A 16,117-nucleotide genomic window follows, 5' to 3' on the forward strand; every position below is an offset into this window, starting at 1 on the left:
AACCTTTTTAAATTTGATTTATTTTTGTAAGGTTATGCACTAACAAAGGCCGCATGTGATGACTGATGTAACCATTCTACAACAAAAAGGACACCAAATAGTGATTAAGAGAGTAGTAAATTCAGATGCCTCGGGGAGCTTTGGTTGAAGGTTGGGATTTACTTTTTATTGAATGGCTATGAAAACTGTTTATGCAAAGCCAACATCAACCTTGACGACTGGTAAAAAAGGTAAATTCATCCATGGCCATCCCATAAATATTTCAGTTATTTTCTCAAGGTCTGGAGCAATGCAGTGAAAATTGTCTTATTTATCTGATTCACACAAACTGATGCACAAAATGTCCTTACTTGACTTTTTTAACCTTTTTATGTTTTACTTTCTTTCTTTTTTGTACTGCTTTTAAAGTGCTCTTTGATATTGAGTCTAATATAGTGATAAGGTCTCTCCACTGTTTTATAGCCTCTCCAGGTTTTCAGATGGTTTCAGATGAATCCATGAGTGAAATATTGAATAATGCTTGCAGTTCTGTTCTTTCTCTCAAAACCAGACACGCTTGTGAAGAGAGGCTGTAGCGGAAACGGTAATTGCTCTAGAGTTATGCTTTCACTGCTAAGGAGAGAGGAGTTTCACTTTTTTTTTTCTGAATGATTCATCACCGAGACTGCCTTTAATTGATAAAAAATATAGTAAAAAGTTTGATACTGTGAAATATTATTATGGTAATATATTGCCAAATATTCTAGTGTTGCATGACCCTTCAGAAATCATTCCTATATTCTGATTTAGTTATCATTATCATTTCAATGTTAAAAGCAATCATGCTGCTAATATACATTATGTATTATGAATATCTTCACTTTAATGAAGCAATAAATGACACTAATTATCTGCAGTGTTTTAAAAAAAACACTAAGAATTTTTATCAATGTAGTATTTACCATTTATCATTTACAAAAAAATGACGTAAAATAAGTAGCTTGCTATTTTCAGACAGATGTTTAAGATTAACATTAACATTTAGATTTAATTACAGTCTAAAGCATTGTCTTTTATGTTTGTTATGGTTGAATATGCGTTCTGGCATGCAACTTAACACAGTGCCATTGAAAAAAGTTGGAGTCAGTTGATATAAAAGGAGATTCGTTAAGACTCTTAGCTAAAGTTAAAAAAATTATTAATTGCAGCCTTAAATGTCATCCGTTCACTTCCATAATTTCTTGTACGGTTTCGCGGTTCTCACTGCTCACTGACTCACCCAGCAGCTTTCCGCTTGCTGTTCGCTAGTCAGAGTCAGAGTCAGGCCCCTTGGGTTCAGCTGATAAGGCTGTAGTAGCAGGCTGATAAATGGCACAGGCTCAGTGTTGGTCTGTATCTGTCTTGACAGCAGCCTCCCACTTTCTCCGGGCTTTGTGAATGTGTGGAGATTACCACAACATACACCAATGAATTTTAATCTACCTGTCTTCTGCGCTCCCCTAATGAGAGGCAGGCTCCTGTGTACATAAGCAGATCGCCGAACCATGGACACAACAAACTCCAAAAACATCACATAGAATATTAACTGTTTGGGAGAATAGTACTTGTCTGTGCTCAGAGTAAGCTCAAAAGTGTAGCCTTCGCGTGTCAGTATATCATGAGTAATATACATAGTTAAACACTGAGTGCTTATTTATTAATAGCTAAGAGTTGTGAGGTGTTCTGTAAGATATCTAGCTGTGAAACTGGTTTTATAGACTTTGTTTGATTGTCATTACCAGATGGTAACCAGATGCCATTACCAACCGGTTAGTTTCAGCAGGACAAGGCCCTGTTGGCAACTACACTTTTGTAGCGTAGGGCAGAAAGGGTGTTTTTTGATTGAAGGTTTTCAAAAGAAGATAAAAAATGTTTTTACAGATAACACATTATTTATAGTAGACGTTTCACACACGGACATATGTTTTTAGGGTTTCGGATTGCTCCAAGAGTGATCAGATTTGTGGCCAAATTCATGAAAAAGAACTGTTTACTTTACTTTTTTTTTTACATATTAGACAAATTGTAAACACACACAACTACACACACATATTTTTCAATGATACACAGCTCAGACCGTTTTGTCTTGGGAGATTTTGATGAGATATGTTTGATTCTGTTACAGAATTTCCGATTTTAACAAACATCAACACAGTTTGTTGAAATCTCTTTTAGAAACTTGACAGGCTTTTTTCTCACGAGAAACTAGAGATTTAAGCAAAAGTCTGCTTCACGGAGAAGCGGTTTAGATCCCAGTTGTGATTTCTAGCTTGTGGAGGAGGAAAAGTTATTTTCTTTAACATTACCAAATAGATGTAATATATCAATTTGCGGTAATCTCTTATCTTAAGCATTTTTTTTTATCTATTGACTCCACTATAGTCTTTTTCCCAAATTCCAATTGCACCCACTTTTCTAGAAAGCATTTTTAGTCTTTCCATCTAAATTTCTGTGAATAAACATCCTCTTTGTGAATGCACTGTTTTCGCAGTCATTAGTAGGCAGGAGACTGAGCTACATTTGCAAACCATCTCAATGAAATTCTCTTTCAATCTAATAGAGGTCACTGCAACATATGGATGTGGAGAATCAATCTCTCACATTTATGATTTGAATACATTATTTCTGTAGGTGGCATCTCATTAGTTCTCTGAAAGAGCTTCACCTATAGGGCAAAAAGGAGGATATTTCATTCTATAATAGATTTCGGCTAGACAAAAAGTTTAATGTATTCAATTGCCATATGTGTATTTTATCTGTCATCCTGTTTCATATAGAGTATATAGCAATGTCAGACCTGGTTAAAACTGCCTGACAACTGCACATTTAAAACTTTTTCCTTGTTGGAAAACTTGATTAGAGCAAGTAGTTGATGTGCTGATTAATAATCATGAGTCACAGCACTCTGAGGTTCTAATTTGCTGAGAAGGTCTTCTTGATATCGAACTTCCTGTTCTGAACTCGGGACACATTCCAGTCAATTAATAACATCCTGCAAACTTCAAAAAGTATTTAGCTAAGAAATAATCCAAACTGTACATTTTCTGAAAATAACATTTATTCTGAGTGATGTATTAACCTACTTTTAGAAACATGCTATGACGTCACGCTTCTAACTTTGCGATCCAATGAACACATTTTAAAGCATTATCGGTTAACATTCACACTGCCTCCTGTGACAAACTTTTGATTATTTTACCCTCTCCCTCTGTAATGTGCTGAACTCGTGGTAATAGAAGTGAAGGCAGTGTCAAAGTTTTAATGTCAGTCAATGAGTGATAGTGAAAAGAGTCATTACTCTCAGTCCATTGAGTTCATTATTGCCTCTCTCTGTAATAACCATATATCAGAGACTCTGTAGTTTGGAGCTCCACCACTCGTTCGTTCCTGTTCTGTATTTATTGATTCATGGTGTAAGGTCAGACGTCCAGGTCAAGTCATAAAGCTCATAATGTTTTATTAGTATGAAACCTTGCGCATTCAGGAGAAAATCAATTTATTCAATGATGCTGGTGTCGTGCCAAATCTAAAACCGCGTTAATGGATAATTGCTGATCAAAAAACCTTTTTTTGCGATATTCTTTTGTAGCAAATCATAATGCAATATTAAAGAATTACTTTGTAATGTAGTTTGTTTTGATACAAAACTCTCTCTCCCTCTCTTTATATATATATATATATATATATATATATATATATATATATATATATATATATATATATATATACAGCATAAATCATTCCACTTAAGTCATTCCACTTACTCAGGCAGCAAATGTGCAAAATGTTTGAAGAAAAAATAAAAATTCAAAATCGATATGTGATGCAAAATATCATTACAGGGTTGCAAATAAGTATATAAGTTTTAACTGAACCAGTTTTTACCACCATTGGGTATTTTCTTGCTTATTTTTAAATCAAATTTCTTTCTTATTTTTTTACTTGTTTAAAGGGTTCCACCACCCCAAAATGCAAAATTGTCATTTCAGTCTCGGATGAAGATCACCAATACAGTATCCTCCAGTTTTGAAATGGCAGACTCTGTCACAAAACTTGCCAATGAACTTTGAACCAGGTTAGATAGTTTGGACTGCTTTACCTGAGATTGCTGTTTGAAGGTCTCCTCAAAGTTGGACATTTTGCACTGATGTTTGCACACTTTACAGTGTATTTGGCCTACATTTGTCGTTCTGTATATTGTTTGATATGCCTCTTATGAATCACACTCTCAGACTGGAGATGAGATTGGTGAAGTGTTTAATGTGACCGGTATAATACAAAACAAATGGCTTGCGGAACCTGCTGTGCAAAGCAGGAGTCAGCATCATGCTTTCTGTTGTGCTGCTTTTTTAGGACGGCTTTGAGAGATCAGAGGCAAAGAGCAGCAGTTGACTGACTCTTAGGGCCTTTTCTACAAGATCCACAAGATATGAAAGACTCAGAATGCACTGAACTGTAAGTGCAGCATGCTGTGTAGTTCTTTTCACTGGACTCTTATCACCACTGGTTTATTTCAGCTCATTTTCCTAATATAATCCAATCTTTAAAGGTATCACATTGTGCAGTTATGTTATGCTGACATGCCCCTGATGATAGTTATGGGATATTTTGTAGTAAACTGTTTTTTCCCCTTAAAACCTATAATGTGTGATTTGCAGATAAATGACATATTTTATAAAGGCAGCAGCCATGTAAGTAAAGCATCATGGCCGCTGCTTTGTTTTCATCTTGTGCTCTCAATGGCCTTAATCTTCAACTAATGACATAATGGATTTGGAAATCAAAGCAGGAGCCTGATGTTCAAAGGATTATCTAAAAGTGCTTTATAGCACTTTCATTAGATGTTTAGGTAACTCAGCTGTTCTCGATGAGAGGAATGATATAAAGCAGCTCTCACACAATAGCATTATTTCACAATGAGGAAAAACATAGTTGTTTTTTGTAGAGCTGTTTTATAGCTGAATTGAGTTTTACATGATTAATTAAAATTGCAACATTAATACTGTTACTGAACTAAATTGGTGTTAAAACCATCATATATATATATAATATATATAATATATAATATATAACAATATAAAAAAATCTTCAAGTACAGTATACAAAATCTTAATAATGCATGCAGTGTTAAGAAAATATAGTACGTTACAGTACGTTTTTAAGTAGATATAACTAGAAACGTTTGACTTTTAGCTTAAAAACAAGTCATAAAGATTAATGAAAAGTAAGTTTGTCTACTAGAGAAAAGACAAAAATGTTGGTGAGGTTTATATTGATTTATATGTGTGTGTGTGTGTGTGTGTGTGTGTGTATATATATATATATATATATATATATATATATATATATATATATATATATATATATATATATATATATATATATATATAGTTGAATGTCAGCAGTTTTCTATGGTTTGCTATATTTAATATTTCAAAATAATGAATACCATTGCATATGGGGTGCATTGGAAAACTAAGCACATAATATTTCTTTACGAAGATGATCGCGTTGGAATGAATGATAATTTCGATGACTGCGAGGCATCACAGCTTGAGTTCTGTGAACATCTGTGTCTGATTTCGGAGCACACTCAATGTGAAGGCTCCAAGACACTGTTCATTAAATGCTATAACACTCAAAATTCATCAAAACCACACAGAAGCTGAGTGTTTATCAAGAATTAGAAAATCTTCACTTATCATAATGCTCCTCTAAATAGCAATCCTTCAGAAGGCTGTTTTGTGACATACCTAGTTAATAATTTAATTTCATTGTTGAGTGTTGAAATATCTCTACACTACAATATCACGAACGTGTAACCTCATTTAAATAAAATGTTTACAAATATTTTATTGTTTTAAAAATGTTAACGCACTTTCACTGTAATTCGCGATTTGCTGAACAAGTGACGCAAAGCTAAATTTCTCCGAATCTATTCAGATCAAGAAAACAAACTCATCTACTTCTTGGATGACCTGACAGTTCAGCCAATTTTCATTTCTGAATGAGCTACTCCTTTAATTACTTTAATTAAAACGTGTTTCTTCAAATAGCGTATAGCTATTTAATTCCACAAATAATTACAAAGAAACGTCTGAGTGAAATCCTAAAAAAAAAAATAGTACTTTCGATCATTTTTAACAGTTTAACTGCTTGTAACTCCTCAAGATGATGCATTCGATTTCACATGCTCGGCTCGCGCATCAGCATTCGTCAAGAATATCAGCATATGTTCTCTCAAGCTGTTTATCTGTATCCCGTCTACAGGATCAGCCGACATGAGCTGTTCCTGCTACATTAAGTGCAAAACTCTTTTCAGGTTTAGATGGAAGCTGAAAATTGGCTGGGACGAGTCATTAAATCCTATGTCTGCTTAATACAAATCACTTCCACCTGTGTCTCACCAGCAGGTGATGCCTCGTTGCCCACTGTGAAAATCCAAAAGAACGAGCTAATCAATCAGAGGAAAAGGGTTTTATATTATAGAGATTACATTTGTGTAACTGTACATTGTATGAATGTTTACATGTACATGTACTTTATATATTAGTTATTATAATATTATATAACACACACACATAGACACATATATATATATATATAGATATATATATATATATATATATATATATATATATCAAGTCACTAAATGTGTGCATATGCTTTCTGATCAGTCAAAACATTTAATGATTAATGCTTTTGTCGACTGCAATGGTGACATACATTTGTGTGGCGCTCAATAAAGGCTTGCCATTGGAGAGAAAATAAGAGAAGATTTGTTGTGCCATCGGGTTTGAGCTATAGATGATGAGGGGCATTATAATGAAATCAGCAGTAATGTTTTCATCTGTCAGCCCATCAGTCCTGGTGTGGTGCTCACTTAGCTTTTTAATAATGTCATACACATCCTTACTCACAGATCTCTCAGACACCAGGGATTCTGAATATCGCTTTCATTTCTGACTTTATGCAGGGTTAGAATGAGAAATAAGAAAGTTTTTACAAAACAGCGTTAGACAGCTCCACCAACATGACTAAACTTTTTGTCTGACCCCCCTTGGTCCTGATCTCCATGGTCTAACACATCATTGCTGAAACGACAATAAATTAAAGAAAAAGTGTCCTCATTTGCCCATCGTTCTGCTTTCTGTGAAATAAATTTGTTGAGATCTCTGTGAGCAGCACAGCAGTAGGCCGTATTAATATTGTTTCTCTTGGCAGCGACACCGTGCAGAAATTCCAAGAGTCAATGGGACAGACATGCCCACAACTTTAAATACAATAGGCAAAAGACACATTGTGCACAGCAGGGAATGACTGTGTGTGTCTGTGTGTGTGTGTGTGTGTGTGTGTGTGTGTGTGTGTGTGTGTGTGTGTGTGTGTGTGTGTGTGTGTGCGTATGGGGTAGGGCATCGCAAATGGAAGTTTTGTATATAGGTATCTGTGCTTGCACAAAATCTAAATGTGGCCTATTGAGAAGCTAGTGTACTTGATGTTACAGTATTAGGCCTGTAAGACCTTCGTTCATCTTCAGAACAAAAATTAAGGTATATTTTGATGAAATCTGAAAGCTCTCTGACCCTCCATAGACAGTAAGAATATTATCATGATAAACACACAGAAACGTAGCATTGGTATAAAATAGTTTTACATTTATCAGTATAATTTGTTTCTGTTTTTAAGTCACTTCTTTAAAATAATATGTAAATTCCTGACTAATAGTTAGTTAGGTAGTGGTTAAGTTTGGGTATTAAATTATTAATGATTGGGTATTGAGTATATATAATATATATATATATATATATATATATATATATATATATATATATATATATATATATATATATATATATATATATATATATATATATAGATAGATAGATAGATAGATACAGAGTAAGGTCATGCAAAATAATGCATTAATATGTGCTTAATTACTGCTAACAAATATAACAAAATATTTTGGTCATATGCATGCTTCTAAGTGACTATTTAAGAAACCCTAAAGTAAAGTGTTATCAAATATTTAGTATTTTGCTAATTGCTATATGAATTAATGTTAATTGTATATAAATTATTTTAATAAAACATTTATAATCAAATAACAAATATTAAAATTACATTGAATATGGTATATTATATGTATGTATGTATGTTCTTATACTGTGGTCAGTGTAAAAGTGGTTAAAAGAGACTTGAATACTGATGCAGAAGTGACACAGAGAGTATTTCCTGCCAAAGGAAATGAATGGCCATGTGTTTCACACAGGCACACATAAGCATTCTCACATGAATCATTGGACATGTACTTTCTACTCACACACACGATAATCGGCTTTGTGGTGCTCGGCAGGCATGGGCCAGCTGATCTAGCAGATGGTTCAGGCTGGACCCAGGAAGGTGTTTGATGGGTGGAAATAGGTGTATTTAATTGCATGTCAAGTCTGACACCTCCACCGGGGTTAAAGGGGCCTGTCTGTTCCTGCGCTTGTTAGCCCTCACAGCTCCTTCAGCCAAGACTCATCACTGTCCCTGGAAAGCATCACTAATAGCACATACGCACACACACACACACAATATATATCCACTGATTCTACGTAGATCCTGAAAATGCACACTGGACATCTCAAATCATCACAGTTTAAAGTTTTGAGGTTTTTTTTATTAACCAAGATTTTATGAAATTGTACTTCAATTTGTTCGGCGTTTAACAGTATATGTGTTTGCCTGGAACAGACACAGTACGGTTCATGCAGTCCAGTCCGACAAATACAGTCAGTCATAGGTAACTAATGGAGCAAATAGCATGGCAATGCAACAGAAGAGAGCAGAAGAAGATCCAGATCTAGTACACTCCAACACAAAACAAGAACAGTTGAGTTCAGAGCTCGAAGAACTGCCTGCTCGGTTTAAATCTGTAGTGTGGTGAGGTTTGGGTTCTGGAGACGCGCCAGTCCACCGGCTCTAAATCAGAACTGTTTTTTTTAATTTTTTTATTTGCAATAATTTCCCAAATTGTAATTTGCGGTGAATTTTAAGCCTGTAAAAAGAGAGAATACCAGGCATACCAGACATATCAAGCGCACTGTTTGTGATGCTAGAAATACATGGGATTTTATATAAAAATATCTCTGAGAAGAACTTCAGAACTTCACAGGAAAGGATTTCTTCAGAATTTTTTTTTCTTTTTAATTTTGGTGCAGGTGTGTTATGTAACATGAATTTAAAAAGTCAACACACTCTTTCTGCCTTAAATCTTGAAATCCTACAATGAAAAGATTCTGAGATGACACATTGCACTCTATCTAAATTATGTGTTTCTATGGCAACACCATCAACGCCAAAGCCCTCATGTGCCCCTGAACTTATAATTACATCTCGTAAACTCAGAAAATTTTATGATAAATTAACAAAATATTTAAATTACCTACTCTGCACAAATCATCAGCGTTACTGCTTTTTAATATTTAGTTAAATGTGAGAAACAGTTACTGTAAGAATATTCTGCTTTATTTGGGAATATATTGTAGAAGTTGCATGATTTAGTATTTTATGGTGCTCTTGGGCATGGAATTACGTAATAAATTTATCCTATAGCTTTAGATAGCATGTAGATTTTAAACATTTTTTGCATCATCAAATTCATGTAAAGTCTCTTGTATCTTGCAGTACCTTTCGTAACAGTACCCCATGTGATACCCTGTGAATCTTACTGGGTCACTTCAACCTGAGTTAAGATGCCTGAATAAAGCCTGGGGTCACTGAGATTCCAAGCCAGGATTAGTCTCCAGGATCAGCGGAACAATCACTCATCAAATACTTCATTAAAACCCGCCGTACAGCCCTCAGTGCTCAGCTGGGCGAAAAAATAAAGAGACACTGACGTTAACGCTGTTGCCAGGCACACAGGCTTTTTTAATTGAAAAGCGGAAAATGCCTCTTTTATCTGGTTGTTGTGGATGGCAGATGTTTAGTGTTGCAAAAGCAGGTCAGTAGAAGCGTAAACGCACATGAACCTTCGCTCAGTAATTTGGCTAATTACTTTCTTGAAGTAATGACCTGTGTCTTTTCACACAATATGTGCGATGCTGGAGCGTCCATATGGGGAAAAAAGATTTATGATTGTGGCCTAAGGACGCTGCACACATTGTTTAGAGAAGCTAATGTTGCTTTGGAAGGTTTCCAGTGAGTTGCCTGTTTTATTTTTTTATTCTGTACTTCTCACCCATCTGCCTAATTTTTTTTGGCTGGCGTAGCTGCAGTTATTTAATGCTTAATATTTATGCAAGACTATCGATTTTAAAGGAATTGTTTGCTTTTATGCTTACGATCCTTACCTGTTTTCTCTCTCTTTTTCTCTTCTGTAGTGTGTCCTGGCACTGATAACAAGCTCAGCACGCTGTCGGATTTGGACCAGCAGTACAAAACTCTTCGCAAGTTCTACGAGAACTGTGAGGTGGTCATGGGTAACCTGGAGATCACCAGCATTGAAAGAAACCGCAATCTGTCTTTCCTCAAGGTGAGATTATCATTGTGATCATTAATGGTATTTTATGAATGTCATTATAGCTACGATCAAGGAGTGACTTGATGAAGGGCTCCTCCAATGGGAAAATTATAGATTTTTTGTCAGAGTAAATGGCATATATTATTTGATGCATATGAAGATGAGGTTGTAGGTATAGTGGCGCAATCTGCTTCCCAACTTACATTTTCTCCATAGAGCATTTGAAGAAAATCTAGCTTTTAATGTCGAGTCCACTAAATACAGAAGTTCATGATATAAAAGAAACTCTTTTGCTAGAAGCAGGTAAGCCAGTTGTTTTAAGGATGATAAAATGATAGTTCACCCAAAAATTTTGATTCTGTCATCATTTACTAACTCTCAAGTTGTTTCGAACCTGACAGCGAATATGTTTATTTTTACTGTGAAAGAATTTTTTTTTTTTCGTCTGCTGTAACCAGACAGTTGGAAATAGCCGTTGACTCCCATAGTATTTTTTACACAATATTGAAATCAGTGGCTACTGTTTGATTATAAACATTCGTCACAATGTCTTCTTGTGTGCACAACCGAAGGGTTTGGAGCGACATGAGGGTGAGAAAATAAAGAAAAAGTTTCATTTTTTGGTCAAATACTCCTTTAAAGGTACTTAAATTAAATACACTTCATATATTTTACAAATCTAAAAATTTAAAGTTAAAACACTCTAAAAGGTTGAAAAGGTTGGTCTATGCTGTTGTTTTTGGTAGAGATGTTATAGTCATTGTTCTCTTCTCATGTTACTTTACGTACTCTATCAGGGTAATTTTGGGACCTGCAGAGAATAGGGGCTCATTTCCTTTGATTATCTCAAAAGTAATGTAGTAGTGATCAGGGATGGGGGAAATGAATCAAACCCCTCTCATGTTTAAGTATCTTTCTTAATAAATCCATAATCAGTGAGAAAGAGGAAGAACGTTTTATGGAAATAGTTTCCAGCAAGCTGTTTTAAGAAAAATGGTGCAGTCTAAAGTATTTAGCAAAAGTGTCATAATATGTACTTTTATATACTTATTTTACAGTGTAAGTTATCCCTGCGATGTCAAAGCTGAATTTTCAGCATCATTACCTCAGTCTTCAGTGTCACATGATCCTTCAGAAATCAATCGAACAATCTGATTTGCTCCCCAAGAAATATTTATTTTTAATACATGCTAAAGTAGCATCGTGGCATCCTGTGGTAGGTTAAGATGTCGGAGACTTTGATTGACAGCTCATTAAAGTCTCATCAAGCCACCTGATTGTTACACGCCAGCTGAGTGGGAACATCAAGCTCAATGTCCCTGTAAACGCGGACACAAAATTGCCTTTGTCTGCAACTGAAATATCTGAAAAATGTAAACCGTGTGGGTTGATGTTGTTCAGTCGTGTGGTTTTTTTGCAGACCGAGCAGGATTTTCAGCACAATGGGGCTTTACTCTGGTGTAATAATGCTTCAGTTGTTCTGGCTGGCTCTTGTTCTGTTACACGGGTCATTCACTCCAGTCTCTACGGTCGTTGTGAAGAGTGAAGTGGTTTCGGGCAGTAGCGAGGAAGCTGAAATTGTCTTGAAAAAAATATCTGTATTGCATGCATACAGTAATCTACTACTCCACGGTCTCTGAGGAATGGGCTAGGGAGGTTTAGGGAGTATTTGTTTCACTTGTTACGTTATTAGTGGAAACCTTTTAGTGGAAAAAATTCATCAAGTATTAAAATTTGAAAGAATGTTTAATACCAAATAAACTCAGTTAGCAGTATTTGCGGAATGTAAAATAGAAAAAAAATTAAATTAAATTAAATTAAATTAAATTAAATTAAATTAAATTAAATTAAATTAAATTAAGAAATCTCATTACTTGTTTTATGAAAAAAAATATATATATATAAATGTTATGTGCTTGCTTTGGAAACAAAAAGTGTTTTTGATAGTGAATTTTTGTTTGATAGTGAATTTGATAGTGCAATATATACATACAAATCCTGGACCTATATTCAACATTTTTTAAATGTGACAGAAAGAAATCATGTTCCTATGTTCTTACATTTCACATGTTTATACCTTGTCTAGTGATCATGGTCACGTATCTAAAACTCCCCATGAACTATGAATGTTTTCAATATCTAGACTTTTGATAATTTTTGTCTGTTTTTTATTGAAAGTTGCTTTCATCTTGAAATATTCTAAAATACACCCCTTGCCCCTTTCAGTTTTGTAGCAGTAAGAGGGTATTTCTTTTTTTTCTCTCTCTCTCTCTCTGGGATCTGTTAATGAGTGACTTGAGAATAAGAAATAATTAGATTATACTTTCACAGATTGGATCAAAGTCTTCACAATTTATAGAATCTCTGCCCAAAAACTGTTGAAACATGAAATTTAATTAGATTTGCTGAGAATTTCAGTGCACAGTCAAATTAGTGCTTGTGTGTGTATGTGCTTAGAATGTTGATTAAAGTAATCTGGAGTATATTCAAATCTTTCTTTTTTTTTTTTTTTTTTGTTACATCAACACAAGCATCTTAATTTGTTTGAGAAATGAAGCTTCTGTCAAGAAAATCTTGATGAGAGATATACTAAAATATTTTCTTGCATCTAATTTTAAAGGTTACATAGAAAAACATATCCACCTTATTCTTCCTGTATACAAACCTGCTCGTTTTTGCTGCTTGGTATTGCAAATTGTTGTGTCTTACGATATTAATTTAGTGTCTTATCTTAATTATGAACACACTGGTTTGTTTTAACGCTTACTGCACATTGTTATTCTTCTCGTTATTTCCCTGTAGCTGCTAATCAACCATATAACCATATTTCCGCATTTTGGAATAAAGTGGATACCATCATTGTCTGTTGATACTATATGCATTAACTTTATAATTGACATATTTAAAGTCAACATATAAAAATTGTACTTTGTTAATAGTCATTTTTGTTCTTACTGCATTTCATCTGTGCATTTTCTTTTTTTCAAGAAATGTTTTTAACCCAAAAAAAGGTCATTCATTTGAAATGTGAACCTGAACCTCCTGAATTACACAGAATATTCGGTTTCATATAGAAATATTTGAAATTACAAATGGGTTGCAAATATCATTTAATAATGACTTCAATGCATCTTTACCTCAGTTCTCTTTCAGATTTAGCAGTTTTACTTAAATGAAAATCATTTTAAATAAAATTGCCTTCCTGTACAGAATGTAGGCAGGACTGTGATTGGTCATTAATCAAACTCACCCATATGAGAGGTGATTGTTCTTTTCACTGGTTTTGTTCAGATTTGTTTCAGATTCTTTTGTTATTGAATTGTAATGTTCAAACTCTAGTGCTCTAGTGCTTATAAAAGCTGGGATAACTTGTATACACATTTCAAATGTACGGTGTTTCTCTACCTGGAAAACAGACCGTTCATGTGCATTCAAGTTTTTGCCCAATAAAATGCTCTCTAGAATGAGAATGTCCCATCATGATTGTGATGCAAAGCAGTTAGCTATTTTAATAGAAAAATGCGTTCCGTCTCAACTTCCAGCATCAAAAAGAAATACATAAACCAAGACAGAAAACAATACAAGATGCCAAGCCATTTATGCATTTGCCAGATGATTTTATCCGAAGAGACGTGCATTGCATTCAAGGTACATTCATGTATGTATGTATATATATATATATATATATATATATATATATATATATATATATATATATATATATATATATATATATATTTGACATTTTAATCTAATTAATTCCATGATGTTTCAATTAATTCATCGCAGGATAAATGTACCTGTGAAAATAACCACAAAAGATTATTTAGACAGCTATTTTTGTGTTAAATAAGAAATTAAACACTACAAATTGTAGCTTTTGAAATATTTTATTAGATTCAACATTTATTACAAGATAATTTGAGAAACCTCTCAATATTTTTTTGTTCATGAAAGTCATTGTTAACAAAGCTGCTTTGGTTACCAGTCTTCAAAAATCCTTTGTTGCACAGAAGGCGGTAAATGACTTTATGAGTCATTCATTCGAAACGGCTAATAGGCTCTTTTTATGAACGCGTATTTGAATCATCTGTTTAAACGTTTCGTTTAAAATGCGGATTCGTTCACAGACTAAACTGTGTTGCTCAGAGTGAGAGACCTGAAATATAAATATGTTCTCTGCCAAATCGAGCAAAAACGCATAATATCGCTTTTAAAACATAACACAATATCAACTTCCGTATAAAATCACATTTGCACTCGTTCAGATCAGAACAAAGGCGCCACTCGTGTGATATTGCTCTCGCTGCCTGTGTGATATTGCTTATATTGTACAAATATGAGACAAAAAGATAAGATATATGAGACATACAGGAGACAATTATCGTTATCTTTATTTTTTTAACTGCACTGATATAGTTGTTGCCCTGCACCATATTTGTCAACGGTATTAAACATAAGACGGTGCACATGTCTGGGGGCGGGGCCAGTGCGTTAACTGCATTAAATATTTTAATCACATTAGTTTTCATAACTAATTAATCAAGTTAACGCGTTGAACTGACAACCCTGGTTGATTCTCCATGCATGGTTGTGTTTTCACGTGGTCTCTATTTTTTGCGTTTTATTTAATTAAAACATCTATTCACGCTTTCTGTACCCTTCATAGCTTGCTGTGTGACTCGGTAAGGGCCACTTGCACACTCACAAGTGAATTTAAATGGGGCCTGTAATTTAGCTGGTGAGTGAGACAAAAAGCCACTTGACTCCTGTATTCCCGCTCTTCTCTTTTAGACATCCTGCGTTTCGCACTGAAATATAATGTGGAAGAAGGGTTTCAGTGATATAATGTCCAGTGTAAGAGCAGGACTGTTGGAGGAAGTATTAATCACCGTGATGTGCTAACAGCTCTGCCTCATTATCACTCTGTCACTGTGAGAGGTTCAGGCAGTTTCAGTGCAGAGCGGAGTGTTACTGCGAGCTTTAAGTGAGTCATTTGCTAAGGCGCGCACTTCACTAACTCATTGCTACAGCATTAGCAGTTTAAGTGTGTCTGAGTTGTATTTATGTTTTGATAATTGCATAGTCTTTTTTTGAATATGCACGCAAGATTTCGTTTGCGTGTCGTTTGATTATTTAAATGCTTTGTGATTTACAGGCAATTGATGTTAGAAAAAGAATGTTGCATTGTGAAATGGTTAGCATTGTTACTTTCTTACTTTATAGGATTTTTAAAAAAACTTCTATTGACCGTACTCCGCAGTGAATTTTCACTACACAAGATGTTGATTTGATGGACTGGAGTGGTGTGGATTATTGTGACGTTTTAAAGTGCTGTTTGGACTCTCGTCCTGGCGGCACCCATTCACCGCAGAGGATTCGTGGCTGAGCAAGTGATGTAATGCTACATTTCTCCAAATCTGCTCTGAGGGAGACGTGAAGTTATCTACATCTTGGGCTGAACGAGAGTACATTTTCAGCAAATTTGCCTTTTTAGGTGACAAAAGTTATTGGGAAAAAGAAAAAGTGTAAGTAATTGTAAGTATTTCGTGAAGCTAACTAACCGTGTAATTGTGGATCGAGAAATGA

At 34.6% G+C, this 16,117-nt stretch overlaps 1 protein-coding gene across 1 annotated transcript in view; it reads left to right on the forward strand.

Moving 5' to 3' along the window:
- Positions 1–16,117, forward strand: part of si:ch73-383l1.1 (receptor tyrosine-protein kinase erbB-4) — a 122,809-nt gene that overhangs the window by 55,069 nt on the left and 51,623 nt on the right. Inside the window, exon 2 of the mRNA XM_043247655.1 lies at positions 10,389–10,540. Within this exon, the coding sequence (XP_043103590.1) occupies positions 10,389–10,540 (152 nt within the window). The remainder of the gene's footprint in view (positions 1–10,388; positions 10,541–16,117) is intronic.

The sequence above is a fragment of the Puntigrus tetrazona genome, chromosome 1 (genome assembly GCF_018831695.1).
Source record: "Puntigrus tetrazona isolate hp1 chromosome 1, ASM1883169v1, whole genome shotgun sequence".
Classification (NCBI taxonomy): domain Eukaryota; kingdom Metazoa; phylum Chordata; class Actinopteri; order Cypriniformes; family Cyprinidae; genus Puntigrus; species Puntigrus tetrazona.